At 45.7% G+C, this 17,809-nt stretch overlaps 2 protein-coding genes across 2 annotated transcripts; one reads left to right on the forward strand and one right to left on the reverse strand.

The window, feature by feature from the left end:
• The first annotated feature begins 615 nt into the window (after positions 1-615).
• LOC125944701 (mitochondrial import inner membrane translocase subunit TIM16-like) lies at positions 616-9,776 on the forward strand. The gene is made up of 5 exons (XM_049665618.1): positions 616-832; positions 987-1,071; positions 1,176-1,267; positions 5,653-5,772; positions 9,585-9,776. The coding sequence occupies exons 1-5, from the start codon at positions 830-832 to the stop codon at positions 9,678-9,680; spliced, it is 396 nt and encodes a 131-aa protein (XP_049521575.1). The 5' UTR covers positions 616-829; the 3' UTR covers positions 9,681-9,776.
• Positions 9,777-12,246: 2,470 nt separating this feature from the next.
• On the reverse strand, positions 12,247-13,023 carry LOC119450053 (UPF0449 protein C19orf25 homolog). The gene has a single exon (XM_037713412.2). The coding sequence runs from the start codon at positions 12,730-12,732 to the stop codon at positions 12,382-12,384; it is 351 nt and encodes a 116-aa protein (XP_037569340.1). The 5' UTR covers positions 12,733-13,023; the 3' UTR covers positions 12,247-12,381.
• Positions 13,024-17,809: the final 4,786 nt, after the last annotated feature.

Genomic DNA, 17,809 nt, shown 5'->3' on the forward strand with positions numbered 1-17,809 from the left:
AGAAAAAAATGCAGCTGTTGGGGAAGTTATTGCAATGTTTTTGTTTTAAGCTAGATGCACAGGAAATCGTCATTTGCCCTGTAGTTCCTGTTAAGTTCCTTGAGAAGCATACATGAAATGTCTACGCAGTGCATTAGAGTATTGTTGCACTATTTTTGCTTGTGGCTGGTAAAGCTTAACGCCTTACACAATTTGTGATGTGCCTTTTAGTCATACTTTTGTTGTTGCTTCACTTCTGCCCTTCAGCTCAAACAAAAGGCATCTCGGGAAGCACAAAGCATTTCAGAGGATGACCAAATGGACCTTTAGCTCATCCACTGACTCGGTCCTGGCGTATACTGGTGCTTCCATAAAAAGAAGTGATGTGCTTCAAATATGGAGTGATATGTGTATATTGTATATGACAAATACGAATGTATATTTCATGCGAAATGACAGCGCCTGCTGTTTTACAGATGTATTTTTAAAAATAAACATTATTCTAACATGGTTGCCTGTCCATCTCTCTTGCCATTTTTACAGTGTTGCATGTATAATAGCAATTTTATGATGTCGAGAGGCAGTACGGTGATATCACTTTTTGGGTAAGTTGAATATGTGAAACTTCAGCAGAGAAAAAGCTTCGCGGAAAGGTTGACTCCCTTGCGTCACCTTTTTGCACTTAGGCCTGCCTGCCGACATCGACATCAATCTAACATGGCGATCTCCATGTGCGTTTTCTCGGTGACCATGACTTCGTAATGAAACTTCGTTCGATTGTACAGAAGCCTCTTATTTTCGTGCTATCGGCGCATGTATACGCAACACCAGATTCTACGGAGATACAGAAATGGTAATGTGCTCAATTTTGTTGCCGGCGCACTTAACTTTTGTAACGGTCATCGGCCTTCGTATTGACGTGCCCTGCCGTGGCTCTCACCTTTTCCGACAAAGGTCGTTCTGCGCAGTTTCTCAAAGATTTACTTGATCCTTCTGTTTTGCTGCAGGCAAAATATTTGGCACAAGTCATTGTTGTCGGGGCCCAGGTCGTCGCAAGAGCGTTTGCTCGTGCCTTGCAGCAGGAATACGCCGGTGAGCTATCAACTGCCTATAGCTTCGCTACTTTCGTGCGCTCTCACTCTGTAGTATGTATTACTATAGGAGGCGTTGGTATAACTAATGGCAGTCGTTTTCAGCAAGCCAAGCTGCGGCGAGAAATGCTAGCGCTGGGAGAGGCGACACTACCCAGAGGGCGGCCGCTAGTGTCAAGCTGGGCATGAGCGTACAGGTACGTTTTTACCGCCCCCTTTGCGCTGCCCGCTACATGTAATAAACTGCCCTCTTCTCTCTCGAAAGAGGGCACAGAGCTTTAAGAGGGTCCCAAGGTCCATGCATTCTGGCAGGCTGTCCAATGACTGTTGCTAGTAGTGGTGACCGTAGGGGTGTTGCGTGCCGGTTCGACTGTTTTTCAAATTGAAGAGCCATACATTTTGTGAAGAGACATAGGCAGTGGTTGCTGTGCCTCGTCTCAGGAAGGAGGACTAGACTAGAGAACGTTCTAATAATTTCCAGCCGGACTGATCAGACTCGGAGGTATGCACAGGCTTATGGATAATAGGTTCTATGCTGCTACATTTTTAGCGTGAGGAAGGCCTGCACACTTTCGTTTAGGTGCGACACTTTCGTTTAGGTGCTCTCGCGTGCCACATGGCAACTTCTTCAAAGCAAAAGAAAAAAAAAATGTGTATAATTGCTGAGCATTGTTTCTTAATAAGGTTTCTACAGGGGATAGTTGGTGTGGCGACATGGCTATACGAGCAGCTTGAGCTAAGACGAAGGATTGGCTAGGAACAAGAAACATTGTCAAGGTGCAACGCGAACTCACAACTAGTTTATTTTTCTTGTCGGCACTCGACTTATGTGCACATCTAAAAACCATATATAACAGAAGAAACGTGACAAAATGCTGCTGCTTGTTCCTAACCAGTCCTTCGTCTTGCCTCAACCAACGTGTGTAGCTATAATTGTATGTGCAGTTTGAAGATTTACCTGTCATGATTCCCTACTCTTCCATCACTTCTCCAGGAAATGATCATTGTCAAATATGTGCATGATTATAAAGGTTTTTTTTTTTTTTTTTTCTTTCTGCTGGTGCTGGTACACCTATGTATGAAATTGCTTTTGCTGCTGTTATCTGGTAAATGGAAGCTGTCGTGTGGTGGTAACCAATCAGTCTGTGTGCTTGCAATGGTGACCCGTGAAGAAATGCTATCAGTCATTGAATAAGCACACTCAGTGGCAAGCACATTGCTGCCATGAGTATGTTCATGTCGCTTTTGCAATAATGTGCCGATACTGAACGATTGTGCCCGAGAAGTACACTGAGTATTTTAGTTTATTAAACAAGAAGTCAAGGCGCGTCAGGCTGACCAGTACATGTTATTCAACATGTGGTCAATTTTGTCTCTTGTTTTATTGAAGAAATAGCATGGACTCGCACATGGAAGGAAAGCAGCGTTGCATACTCGAGCCAGTGAGGAACGTATCCAGTGGAGTATACAAGATTCTTAGCACTTGTCAAATGTTGCCATACACAAACGTTATTAGAACAGCGTACTTGTGCAGACAAGTTACTACAGTCAAATTTGAACAAGGGGAACTGCGGGGCCGATTTCACTCTACCATATGAAGCTAAGAAAATCATAAGGGAAACTGGTTTTTAAGGTAAGATGCTACTCGGAAAATTGTTTCTTTAAATATTTGTGACAGCTGAATGAAACTTTCGCCATTCACAGAGTTTGAGCTCCTGTTTTCAAATCTGCATTTAGTTTTTTGATAGCTCATTTGGTAAATTTTTACACACCATACATTTGTAATAAACAACAATGCATTCTTGTGCAAGCTTAGGTGATAGCAGTGAGCACAAGAAAACGCTAAAACATAGCTCATATTGTTCCCAATGAATAGTAGAATTCAATAAAGCAAAAAAAAAAATAAATATAGTGTAACATTTGTGTTTTAATCTAGAAAAAAATTCCAAAGCTGAGTTTCTGTTTTACTATTCTCAACAAAGTAGCTTTTAAAATTATCTTACTGAATATGTTAGTGGAAAGCTCTGAAAGTTGTTTCTTTGAATTCAGGACATGTTAAAGCATAAGTATGCCAAATGTAATTATAATCAGACTACATAGAGTGCCTAAGCTTTAGTGCACGAACTCAAATTGTACAATATGAAGAATTGAGAAAAATACGTCTGAAAGTTAAAAAACGCTACACTCCGGCGGGGAAAGAATTTTTTGGTCTCGTATTTTCAGCAAGAATGCGGCGCTGCCGAAGTGGGCTCTGGAAGAAGAGGGGTAGGCCTACATCCCCGCGAAAATTCAAGAGCAGGCAATGCACTGTGCATGAGATTGGGGTAAAGTCACACTTTCACGAGCCACCGCGTGTGCTTTTTGCATTTTTTACTAATTTCTAGTTGATTCTCAGCCTTGATTTTAATACATAAAAGAGGAGGCTTGGAGGAATACAAAACACAAAATCTACTTTTTTGGAAAAAATTTCGTTTTTTTTTTTTTACCCTCATCTCTCCTTAATTGAAATGTAGAAGTAAGCTCGTCACTGGTGGGAGCTGTACCCAAGTCTCCCACTTTACATGTGTGATGCTGTACCAATAGAGCTATGGTGGCAGCTATCCTCCCATACATTTTTCTTGGGTATTTGTGTATGTGTACTACACCTTGCTGGGGGCCACATATAGTACACATACATAGCCCAGGACCTTGCCTTCATTGTCTGTTGACTTCATATGGTTAGCTTTGTGGCAGATAAGTTGTTGTGTGTAATATACATTACACCTACTGTCTGGGCACAAAATGGAGGACACTTTGGCACGGACTCTGATAATGCAATGCATGAAATTGCATTCTTATGTTTCTTTCCAATTACCAGTCACTGAAATTCCTGTGTGAAGGGTGTGCCTGCGAACACATTTACCCCCAGGAAAGGTTGCTGGGTTGAGCCTTGTGGAGCATCAGCAAGTCTGTTATATTACAGAACTTGGTCAGGTTGCCTAATATCTCTCTATCTTAGATGGCAACCAGTAGAAGTGCTTCACCTGTGCAGTGACCAACCCATCAAAACAGACAGTAAGGAATTAAGTGGGGCATGTCACTCTTGTGAGCGTGCCGCTCGAAGAGAAACGCACTCGGGAAGTCGATTGGATGCACAAACGATAACATGAAAATGTAGTGAATACTGACAAGGAAGAAAAACACTCAAGAACGGAAGAACACCTAATGCAAATTGGACATTAGTTACATAAGACAGAGGCTAGAGACGCAAGGCACATGTCTTATGCACAATTAACTGACACTGCAATCTATATTAGCTTGATGCCATGTCAGTTCTTCTTCGTAAAACCCCAGAAAGAAGAAGAACTGACATGGCATCAAGCTAATATAGATTGCAGTGCCAGACGTGGAGTTGAGGGTTTTGTGGTTTGAGCTGGCAGGATAGGAACCAAGTACAGGATGGTTGTTAACACATCTTCGTAATGAAACAACTGTTTATTTTCGAGCTGTACAAAATGCGGTGGTTGCTGATCAGCACCATGCAACCGAATGTCCATTCTCCAGAATGCGCACGACGGCGTGCATAGGCCGGGGGGAAGCCACTCCCAGCGTTAGAGCAAAAAATATGTCGCCTGTGCAGGCCGAGGGTCCCACTCCCACATGACATGCAAGCGCTGGCCGGGCAGTCCTTTTTTTTTTGACAGTTTAATGATGTCGGTCACAGAACTAGGTAGTTTGGTCCTTTTCAAACTCTCTCAACTTCCTTTAACAGCATATATGTATACGGATATCTATTAGTTGTAGCTCGAGGAATCATGCCAACTGGCACTGGCAAGAAGTCGTTAATTTTGCTGGACAGGAAATTGGGAAGTGGTTTTGGTGGTGGCTTCGAAGTGGCATTGCCCATGTGCTACATGTCTGTAAAAAATGTTCAGCTGTGCGCAGAGATGCGTGGTAGCACCCACTTAAACCAGTGGCATTTCTTCTGCTACCAACTGCCACATCTGCCTTTCTGGTGTTGATCTCTTCATTTTATAAATTTTTTTTCAAACAGCATGGGCATTTCATGCTTCAGCATTGTCATCTATGCTTGGCCACCTGCGCTGTTGTCTGCTTATATTCATTTCTTTATGGGGTAGATTTTCTAATTGCCACACAGACCGTGCTGAAAGCTTTTGGCACAGCAAATGCATAAATTTAATGTTACGAAGGTGCTGAGTGCGTGACCATGAGAAGCAGCACCACAGAGCTTCTTTTTTGTGCTCCTGGCATCATTTGTGATGAAGCAAAGTATAGGCATCGTGTTAAAGCTGCGCAGCTGCAGTTTTGGCACTTACAGGGATCATTGTTGGCAAGCACACATCTGATTGTAATGGTTACTGTTGATTGGCTTGCAGTTCTATCCACTCTCACTGTGTAGTGGCCTAGAGCTGACACTGATCCTTAGATGACAACATTGCACGCATATTTATCAAAGTGGCATCTTAGAGCTCAGTTACACCAAGTATTAATGCAGGAGAAAAGTAGTTCCTTTGTTAGAGAAAGTACACATATTTGTGTTGTTGAGCGGAGCTGTGAATGGAACATGTTCTGTGATTTACAGGAGGCAATGCAGATTTTGAATGTCGACAAAGTTGACCCCGAGCTGGTGGAGAAGAACTTCAAACATTTGTTTGAAGTAAATGACAAGTCCAAAGGTGGCTCGTTTTACATTCAATCAAAAGTAAGTTCATTTCTCTGCCTAATTTTTTCCAGGGTGTGAACATTAAGTTGCACGTTTGTGTGCAACTGCCCGCCCCCTTCTCTAATAAACCATTTATAGTAAGAATGTTCATGAAGTTGGGCCATCATACTGCTTTGTTTCGTTGGTGTAACAAGATGGCATTGGTGAGACTGCACATACACATCGTCATCACAATATTTGCATTTACTCATTGTAGCATATCCATTCACACAATTCTGCAGATTTTAGCAGCTGAAAACAAAACTACCGAAGCACATGTCACGGGTAACCTTTATTTCAGCGTCCTGGGGGTGCAACCTTGCACGCTATATGGGGAGCGGTTGACACCATTCCCATTGACATGGGAGACATTGTAGAGCAGAGTGTGCGAAATTATCGTTGGATACATACTGACTCGTACGAAGCGCTGACCGAATTAAAGGCACTTACGACAGATGATGCTGTGGCCAATGACACCAAAAAAAAAAAAAGCTAGAGTACAGGACAATGGGACAAATGTTGAAATCCTATGGACACCGGGGCACACTGGCACAGGTGGGAGAGACGCAGCTGCTCACGCAGTTGCCATGCAAGCGGTAGGGCTTGATTACACGTACAGCTCCCCACGCTCCATTTCCTCACCAAACTCCGCAGACCAAAATCCATACCTAAAGATATTGGTCGAAGGCTCTTCTAGCAGAGCACTGATGCATTATATTCGCACTAAAATAAAAAGCAGACAGTAAACGGAGACTATTGGAAGCTACACCAGTACACGTGTTTGACGACAAAGGTGGGCTTACTCGCATGGAAGAGGTTTTTTTGAACAAGGTTACAGCCAACGCTGCATACACACCACACATACTTGAGAAATGGTACCAAACCAGACAAGCTACGACTGCGAACACTTATACCCGATGCACCTATTGTCAGAAGTCATGCAGAGCAGACTAGCAAGACCTCATTTGGAGTTGTGCAGCTTTTTCACAAAGGAGATGCAACATTCTACATTTACTGCACGGAGACATTAGAATCCTAGGAAATCGAATACAAACTAACCCTGAAACACAGAAAGCCATTGCAACATATGGCAGGCAAAGTGGCTTGTTTCGGGTAGTGTAGAAGGGGTGGACCAGCCCATGCGAGAGCAACGGAACTGAACATGCACCTGAGTCTGCATAAAGCGGAAGATCAAAGACTGAGATGAAGATCTGCCTCAATCAACAATCCGGGAACCCACATTCCTTTTTCACCTCATCCCCAGCAGTGGCCTAGAGCTGTCCCCATCCTTAAAATAATGGTTTTATTCATTCATTCATTTCAGCTTTAGGTAAAACTTGTCATTTGAAAGCAACAAAATTCTTGTTTCCTGGATTCAGCAACCTCGGACTCTGTTGTCACCAGCATACCTTTATTGTTACCGAGGCATTTGCAGGTGAAGACCATTTTACCAGCTCCACTGTGACATGCACACATTGTCAGGCCACAACTTGCTTGAGCACTTACAAATTTAGTGCCACAAATAGTATGTTTGATGTGGGCAGAAATTTCAAGGGATAAAAATGGCGGCTTATACAAAAGAAACTACAAAATGTAAGATGCTGCAGTGCTTAGGTAAACTATGCTCTGAATTATTGAGGCAGAGAGCTGAGTTGGGGGTACAGTAGACAAAAGCTGAAACATGAATGCAAATTTTTAGCTGCATGTACTTGTAGGCTGTAATTAAGCTTCAGATACTATAGGTTTTTTCCCACATGTTCATTCGACTTCTTTCGTTGTGTGCTTAACTCTATTCCCTTAAATTAACATATCTTACTCTGTGTATAAGGCGCACCTTTTTACTTGACTGGCACAATGCAATGTGACTGAAGTGCAGTACGACATAAATGCTTGTTCATTGTTTGCCGCTAATTCTCCTGTGCAACATGGCGGTGAAAGTGAAGGATCATGGAGCTCAGAATGGGTAAACCCCTCTTCCTTGTGTAAGATGCACAGCCTGTTATCGTTCCCGTTTGGCTTTTACTGCACTGCTCAAGAGGTGGTGAGGCAGAGTTCAGTAATAATTAATTGCAAGCAGCACCACTTAAAGGAGCCCTCGAACACTTTTTTTTAAGGCCACCATCTTTGCTATAAATTTATTCTCAGTATATCAAAGAGCAAAATGAACCATGATAATGCACACTCGCACCCAAGTTATCAGTTGCACGAACTTCAAAATACAAGCGTAATTAGAGTGCCCATCGACTTGAATTTTTGCGGCTATGGATGCCACATTTCACACTCTCTTGACAGAGAACTGCAGTGTCTCGAGCAGAAGGGCACTGATGTCACATAGCGCAAGTTGGTGCACCATGGTTGCCAAGCCGGCTCAACTTGTTGACGGCGTCATTTGGTTACCACGGCTTCCACAAGGTGGATTTTGGTGCACCATGTGATTTGTTGATGGTGTAATTTTTATGATTACAACACCTCCCGCATGGCTGTCGTGATTAGAAGATAGTTAAGATCGCTGTAAAGGCCTAATACTATAATTGTATCACAGTACTGGCAAATTTGTGTGAAAGTGAATTACACGTAACCAACAATCACACTGCTGCAGGTGGATGTGGGATCCATTGCACAGAGTACACGAGATCACCGCATTTGTAATGGTGCTATTGATGCTGCTGAACAAGTTTTTTGGGCGTGTTCTGCAGGGTCTTTTAAAAAGACAAGTGCAACGAAATATCACTTTGACTAAATTGGTTATAACGTGTAGTGCTATATACCATTAAAGCAATCTTGGCAAATGTGCAGGGCTAGTAATTCTCTAAATTTATTCCCAGCCTATACATAGCACCTAAGCAGACGATGCGTGCACCTGGTGGCTAGTGAATGTTTTGTGAATCTCAACACACCACCTCCGAGATTTTTTAGTATGTCGTGGACAGCTACAGATGCTGCCTAATCACAGAGGTCATGCCAAAGGGCCATGCTGGTTCACAACATTATGGGCTATGTATCACTTCGAGCAAGTGGCGATAATGGCAATTTTTGTTCTACCAGTTTCGGCATTTAAAATGTCTATTTTTATTAGCTTTTCATGACACATCCTCTCATATTTCAAACATTTAATTTTGCAGAGACCCTGCTCTATGTCGACGCTATCTGAAACTAGTCTTTTTACATGGTCCGAAATTTCTTTGCAGCTGTTCTTTAAGACAAGGGCACAAAAAAAAAGAAGCACAGGACAAGTGCTGAACGCGTCAGCATGTGCCGTATGAGTCTTCTCTTTGTTGTCCCTGCCTTAGGAGGTTCTGCGTGCAATAATGCATTGCTACCAACCAGTAGCCCAAATTGTCACACTCATTTTATGAAACTGCCCAGTTCTTAATGCCCTTTGCTATGGAAATGTGACGTTGTGTACAAGAATGTCATGTGTTATTCTTATGTATTGTAGCAGGAAGTCATAATGATGTGCTCTGGATTAATATTGTTGATCTGGGTTTCTGTAACATGCACGGAGACCTCAATACGTGGGAGCTTTTACACTCCACTTTAATGGAATGCACTGAAGCTAGCAATGCATAGTTCCTCACCTGTTCCTCGAGAGTCGGGCAAATCACAGTCCCTTTCAACCTGATGAATTTTCTGGTTGTGCACTGTATGTAGTTCAGTAGATTGCAGTGATCTTGACATTGTGCTGTACATGCTCTGCAGGAAATTGGAATGAAATGTATCTGTCTTGTAAACTCCTCATTTGCTTACCTTTGTAGTTGTGTGCTGTTAATTGGTGTGGATGAAACAGGTTTTTCAATTTCACTGTCTCCTAGGTGTACAGAGCAAAAGAACGCCTTGATGAAGAGATTAAGCTTCAGCAGGAACAAGAAAGGAAAAAGAAGCAGCGACAGCAAGCTGAAAACACATGAGAATGACGCCCATCATAGTAGCATTGTACAGAACACAATATCCGAACGCATTTTCGTATAGAAAGAAAGTAAATGACATAGTAGTATTACTGATAACACTGCCATATGTGTTGTCCTTGGCATGGTGGGTACTAGGGGACAGGTTTTACATCTTTCACATATGAGGCAACTATGGTTGCTACTACCATAGTTTGCCGTTTTCTTGTTTGGTGTACTACGAGGGTTGCTCAAGCCAAACCCGTATTTTTTGTAGTATGCAAATACATATGTACAATAGTGCAATCTGTTTGCCATTCTTTGATGAGACATTTGTTGGCTATCATGCCGTGATGCGCTGATGTTGCTATAGGCTGGAATTTAACCAAGATGTTGGAGGAGCCTGTGAACACATTTTTGAAACAACACATTGTGATGAAGTTTGTCACAAACTAAGGCCTAAAGCCGGCTGAAGTTCACTCGATTTAAAGACTAGCATGGTGACCGGACACTAAGCTGTAGCACAATAATGTTTGAGTGGTGCAAACTGTTTTGAGGCAGCTGGACATCAGTGGATGCCTGGCTATGGGGTTCATTGCTCACTGCTGTGGTTCCAGAGAAGCAGAAAGTACAACGTCTAATTCTTGAGAACTGTTGAGTAACACTTTGTCAACTTGCACAAGATGTACAAGAGACGAATCTCTCCGAGGAGACACTGCACACCTGATATTCATGAATACCTGATGTTCCACAAAGTCAGTGCATGCTGGGTGCCAAGACAACTGTCCACCTTCGAACAGGACGGGAGACTGCAAACTTGCATCGAGCTCAAAGAGCGCTACGACAAGGAAGGCAGGAGCTTTCTTTGCTGGATCATCACCTGAGATGAGACATGAGTGCCTCATTCCCCTCGAGAATAAAAGATGTCATCAAAACAGTGAAAACCCCCATTGTGGGCTCCCCAACACCAAAGGAGTTTTCAGTGACTCTGTCAGCAGGGAGAGTCGTGGTGACAATTTTTTTTAATGAATGCGGCATCATTTATGTGGATTTTCACCCCACTGGTGAGACCATCAATGGTGAGTACTATTTGTGAGGTTCTCCAATGTACATTGTGCACTTGGGGAAAAAACAGCCTGGCTTGATTACTGTGGGCATTCTCTTCATCCTGGACTATGCTCGCCCGCATACAGTGCACCGCACAGTGCGTACTTTGTGGGATCTCGGTTGGGAGGTACTACCACATCTTCCATAATGTCGCAACCTCGCTCCAAGTGACTATAATTTGTTTGGAACGCTGCAGTAGTTTTCGGGAAGCTAGCGACGATGAGGTCAAGCAAGTCCGTTCATGGCTGTTACATAATGAGGACTTCCATGCTCTGTGAAACGCGTGGTTAAGTGCGTCAGTTTAAGGGGAATTACTTAAAAAATTGAGGTCACTTTCACGTGTCTAAACATGTTTCACAATCCTGAAAAAAACGTCCCAGTTGACTTAAGCACTCCTTGTATATTTCGTAAAACGATAAAGCGATGCGAATGCTTCGTTTGCATTCGTCCTAAGCAAAGGGACATCGAAATGAAGTCTTTTAAACCAGTCACTTCTGTGTTAACATAAGATTCTATAACTAGTTTCGACACGTGAGGACAATAATGTTACTTTTTATCTTCCTCGTTGTCGCCTTGGAACACCAGTAGCTGTGCTGTGTTGGACTTGACATATTGTTGGCCAGACGTTCTCTTTACATGAAGTTACTGTAGCCCTCGGTGAATATTGACGTTTCTGTTGCTTTTGGCTTTATTTTTGCTAATGCGTGTGCTAGTGCGCGGTTTTCGCCTCAAGCAGCCAGATGCGGGATCTGAACGGGCGTTTTTGTTGCGCTTTTAGCAGAACTGCAATGTTAACATTGACCCGGATCGAGTTTCTCTATTGCGATTGGCTTCTTCGCGCAGGTGGAGGAAAGGGCCCAATTGCGATCGTGAAATTGGATCCAGATCGGGTTAAATATTTGATACACGAAGTGCCCCGGGCGACATTGATATTAGTTTCGGTTTTGACAACTGCTGTTCCATGCTGTCAGGGGGCGCCACCTGTAGCATCCTAAATGTTAGCAATGGCTGCCTTCAATTGCATGAATGAGGCAGTACGCAGATGAAAACGTCGGATCGTAAATAAGAGCCCTTGAATGTATTGAAGGGTGCTGGTGAAAGTCTCAATTAGCAGCATTTACTGAAGACTACTCTGCAAGCCAAAGTGCGTCACTGACGCTATGGAAGACGACGGACCGTCACCGAGTACTTCGAGGACCGCTTCGGCGGTGGACGGCGCATCTTGTTCTACGACAGCGAAGACGGCGGACGATTCCAAAGACGACAGCGCCAACTGCAATGCAGAGTATCTCAAGAGTACTCTGCTCACAGAAGTGCTTAACAAGAAGAAAATGGCCTTGATGCACTCACCTGAAGTTATCAGGTTTCTTCAAGACAAGCAGAGACAGAAACTGAGGCCGAACTCCTCGGGAAATTCGTGAAGCGCGAATATGCGTACTACGAGACTTGTGCTTGCTATAACAGTATAATTGATCTCAGCATGAACGAGTTTTAGCACATTTATTACATCACGTGAACTTGGCGGCACAATTGTGATGCGCAAATGCAACCATACACTTAAGAGCTGTACACACAGACAAAAAAAAATAATAATAACTGACTGATGTCTCAATAACAACTAAGGTTTTACATTTTGTAGAGAGTTTTTTACCCTTTCAATCTCGTTGTGCAAATCGTCCCTCACCGACTTGAGGTGCTCGGTTTTCTTCTGCAGGACTTCGGCAAGGCCAGCGATCTTGTCGCTCATTTCCATAAAATGTTTCACTTTCAGAAAAGCAGCGTCGGCCGTCATAGGTCCGTCGCTTTCGTCCGTAGAGGCCACAGCACCATCGGTGGCCGCATCGAGGTTGCTGCCGTCTGGCAGAAGTGTAAACACAATGTCTTCGGAAGCGTTGTTTAAGTCCTCCTGTATCGCTTCGAATGTCGGAGGAGTGGGTCTCGTCGGAAGCGGTGGCTTTCGGCGAAACATCTCGCCCACACCCAGGGTGCTGTATCACAGGCGCAACGTGTGCCTATCTTGCGGCTGTACTGCGCTGCTACGAATTCGCGATAGGCTAGACCAATTGCCGCGGTAGAGCAAAGCAACGGTGCAATACACAGAAATGTTGCTAGCGCAGAAACGGGCCGCACAACTGCGCGAAATACACCGGTGCTGGCTTGCTGCCCCTTTGCAACGATTTTCCGTTCTAGCCTACCGTGGACCTGGACATTTTCAACTGCTCACTGTTGCCCGTGTATCCACAAACGCCGCCGCGCAGGACCTTTTGCGTCGCCCCGTCGCACCGCACCGCGGCGCTGCAATAGTTGGCGCGCTCTTCAAAGTGTCGCCTGTGTCGCCGAATGTTTCCTCTCGCGACAAACTGGTAAAGTTTGTGGCAATACCCCATCAAATCTCCCCCCTCCTCCCCGCACCCTCAAACCATTAATTAGTAGCGAGGATCTGTGGGAGACTGCCCTGCGCAGCTTCGATCCCACCCTACAGGACCGAGTCCTGAGGTGGGCTGAGATAGCGGAGGCTAGTACGACTGGTAGGCGGACGTACGAAAAAGAATGGGAACCGAGGGGCTCAATTTTATTAGTCATAACCACATAATTTGGCTTCCTTGGCTTCGTTTTCTGTTGGCTTTATGTGGTTATGACTAATAAAATCGAGCCCCTCGGTTCCCATTCTTCTTTCGTATTTCATTACGAGGGTCTCGAATCTGGCAGCCTTGATGTCATTAGGTAGCATGCGAGGGTTTATTAGCCACGTGCCTGCTCACGTTCCCATTCACGTGTATCGTGACGCCATCGGGCTAAAGAGGATGTTCCACATCCGCCCACCATGGTTCTGAGTGGCGCTGGCGAACACTCCTAGGGCTAGATCTAGTAAACATAAATACCCAAGTTAGTGGACGAATTGATGGCCGTCGCCGTAGCACAATTGGTAGTGCAACGCACGCGTAATGCGGAGGGTGCGGGTTCGGCTCCCGCCGGCGACAAGTTATCTTTTCGTCCACTTTCATTTCCTTTTTCTTCATTATTTTCTACATTCCAATTTCAACTGCACTTAATTTCCCCGATGCTTTCCTTGGCTTCGTTGTCTGTTCGCTTTATGAGGCGGACGTCTAGCCACATAAGGTGATAGAGTACATAGACCTTCCTCCCCCCTCCCGGCCCCTCCCCTTTCTTAAAAAGGGAAATAAAGGTTTATTCATTCATTAATACAAGTAGAGTTTCGGCTTAATATTCACCATACAGCGTGAAGTTAGTGAAAGTAAGTCCATAGTGAAAGTAAGTCCTATCAAGAATATGTTGCCCTCATTTTACTCAATGTTCCCTGTTTTATTGTTTTTTCACTCATTGTTCCCTGTTTTATTGTTTTCTGTTTATTCGTTGTGCCTACTTGCCATCACATCCAGCGTGGCCTAGTGGGTATGAGTCATGATTTGAGGCCACAACGGTCAGCGAAAGCAGATCTGTCACGAGTTGCATGCTGCGCGTGCGCTCTATGTTCCGTACACGTCAGCCGAAGCTTGTGATCATGGTCGTGGGATCGATCCCGAACGTGGCGGCCGCATTCCGATAGGGGCGCAATACAAAAACGCTTCTCTACTTAGATTTAGGTGCGCGTTAATGAACCCCACGTGGTAAAAAATAATCCGGAGTCCTCCAGTACGGCGTACCTCATAATCGGGTCGTCGTTTCGACACGTGAAACTACCCTAGAATTTAATTAATTTATTAAAACACTTTTTTTAATATGGGTAATCTGCGGCTTATGTCGATTACTGGAAGAGGTAGACATCGCTACACACGGCAATTCGCGACGTGCACTCAGCTAATAACAAACACCTACTTACGTTTCAATTGAGGCGCTAAAGAGGAATATGAAGGTGTAATAATAAATTGCGCATCTGTAATATCAGTGCGGCCACTCTTAGCATATAAGAGGAAACATGTAAGCTGCAGAAAATATGCAAAAGCGAAATACGGGTGTCGACGACGCCGGCCGAGTGCCCACACGTGCAGCTCACCATGACGTTGTCGATTTAAAAGCGTCCTTCTTGAGCATAGGTTTTCAGTAGAGGAGGACACCATGCTAAACATTTTCTACAATAGACTCCAAAAAAAAAAAAAAAACATGCCTCGAACAGCGGGCGAATGCGCACGGGGGGGAAATGGAACCTACTTAAGCACCTGCTCGATGATAAACAGACCAAGGGTAACCAGAGGCTCGCCGTAGATAGGCTAGTGCATAAGCAAAAAGAGGGGGGTCATTCTGATGCGTCCCTTCTCCGCGATCTGGCACGGAAGTATCTTCCGATAGGGAAGGAGGAATTACAGGAATGCCCTCAATACGTGGGGAAGGACGCACCAAAGCTCGATGATCCGTTTTCGGAGGCAGATATCAGGGAGGTCCTCCACAATCTCAATGGCAGGTCGGCCCCTGGGCCGGATGGCATAACCAACCGGGTCTTGAGGAACCTAGACGACCGGTCCATTAGCACCATTACGAAGGAAATCAACAGGGTATGGGAGGAAGGTAATGTTCCGGACTCGTGGAAGCAGGCGACGGTGGTACTGATTCCTAAGCCTGGAAAGCCCCCAAGCCTGGACAACCTCCGGCCCATTTCACTCACGTCATGTTTAGGTAAAGTTGCCGAGCACGCTATACACAATAGGATCTCAAAACACATAGAGCGCGAGGGTTTGTTCCCGTACAATATAGTAGGGTTTAGACCATCACTTTCTACGCAAGACGTCATGCTACTGCTTAAAAGACAGGTTATTGACAACAGGACTAGAGACGTCAGGGGAATTCTCGCACTAGATTTGACCAAAGCCTTCGACACCGTGTCGCACAACTTCATCTTAAATGAGATTTCTGCATTGAACTTGGGAGGTAGATTTTTCGCGTTTGTGGAGTCCTTCCTGAGGGGCAGGACGGCGGTCGTCAAAGTGGGGCAGACCAAATCAGAACCATTCGCGCTAGGAAACAGAGGCACACCACAAGGGGCGGTGATCTCGCCCCTCCTGTTTAACATTGCAATGCACGGGCTCTCGAAGCGGCTGGCCGCCGTGCCAAATGTGGGACACGCGCTGTACGCCGATGACATTACGATCTGGTGCCCGGGAGGCTCGGAGGCGGCTGTGGAACAGGCGCTCCAGGAGGCCTTGGATGTGACCGAGTCCTTTCTGGAGGGCACGGGTCTCCGACTCTCCCCGACCAAGTCAGAGCTCATGTTATACAGACCGGCAAGGCAGGGGGTTCGGGGGCTCGTGCCGCTCGAGCAGATCCCCATAGATGTGTACACGCGGGACGGCCAGAAGATCCCCAGGGTGAATTCGATCAGAATTCTAGGATTGTTGCTCGATGCCAGGGGCTGTAATGCCAAAACCATTGCGCATCTGACCGCCAAAACCGAGAATATCCTCAGATTAATCATGAGAGTCTCCAATAAGAAGGGGGGCCTAGGCGAGGACAACCTACTTAGGGCGCATCACGCTTTTCTTATGAGCCACATCAACTATGTGGTTTCGGCCCTGCAGTGGACTAAGACTGAAAGGGACAAGCTTGATACGTTGATGCGGAAAAGCGTCAAGAAGGTACTGGGTATTCCGGTCACGGCGAGCACGGACAGGCTAATGCAGCTCGACGTTCATAACACCACCCTCGAACTAATAGAGGCGCAACAAGCGGCGCAGATCACGAGGCTTTCGGGCTCCAGCGCGGGTAGGCGCCTCTTGGATGCGGCGGGCTTGCGGCCGCGTTACAGTCACAGTGAGGCGGTTCAGCTGGACGAGAGCTCCAGAGGGACCTACGTCGTCGGTCCCTTCCCTAGAAACGTTCATCCACAGCATAATGCGGGCAGGCGAGCAGCTCGTGCCAGGACGATTTTAAAGACAACGGTCGGCCTGGAAACCTTCGTGGACGCAGCTCAATATGGGCGCTCCGGTAAATTCGCGGTCACTGCGGTCAGCGAGAAGGGCGAGCTCCTATCTGCGGCCTCGGTAGGCGCTGTCACGGCCGACGTGGCAGAGCAGGTGGCGGTAGCGCTGGCGATGCAGGATTTTAAAAGGCCGTATATCTACACTGACTCACGCGCGGCCGTCAGGGCTTTCGCTTCGGGAATGGTTGCGAGACAGGCGGAGGCGCTTCTGAAGAGCAAGTCAAGAACTTATTCTGACCCCGTGCATTACATTACGTGGTTCCCCGCTCACATGGGTGACAACGTGCTGCCGGGCCGTCCGAATCCCAATGAGATTGCTCACCGCCGTGCGCGAGAATTCACGCGCCGCGACGGCGGTGAGGCTTCATTGGATCCGGAGGAGCTCGGCCACAGCGACCCGTTAGTAACATTTCATGAAATCGTCTCCCACTATAAAGAGCAACGCAGGCGCTTCCCGCCTCCACACCCAAATCTATGTAGAGCTCAATCAATCACGCTTAGGATGCTTCAGACGAGGTCATATCCCTCGCGAGGTTTCCTAAGCAGGATTAATACAGAAATTGACCCACAGTGCCCGGATTGTGGGGAGGTGTTTAGCACTCTAGCACATATGCTCTGGCAGTGTCCTGCGTTACGGGATACGTCACTCACCAGCGAACAGGACTGGGACGAGGCCATCTCAAGTACGGAACTCAAGTTCCAGTCCATGGCCGTCCAGAGGGCCCGTGAAAGAGCGGAGAGGCTTGGCCTCCCGATTCCGACATGGGAGCAGCCAGCGGCGAGCCGGGGGCCCCAGCGGGTCTCCACCGGCTAGTCCCTCAGGACCTCAATAAAAGTTCATTGTCTGTCTGTCTGCCTCGAACAGCTATTATGCAGATGAGCATTAAGTACTCTAGTACGAGACAACATGTAAGCAAATTTGAAACAGTACAAACAAATGCTGTAAGGTTAGTTTTTTGTTTTTAATAAGTACGGACTTACAGACTCGTCATTCCATCTGCTTAATAACGTTGGCATTCTAACGCTACAACACCGATCCAAACCAGCGCGACTAAAAATGTTTCATTTACTTTGTTACAAGATAAATGTCGACACTTCCAGACGCGGATATTAT

Source organism: Dermacentor silvarum, chromosome 4, assembly GCF_013339745.2.
Source record: "Dermacentor silvarum isolate Dsil-2018 chromosome 4, BIME_Dsil_1.4, whole genome shotgun sequence".
NCBI lineage: Eukaryota > Metazoa > Arthropoda > Arachnida > Ixodida > Ixodidae > Dermacentor > Dermacentor silvarum.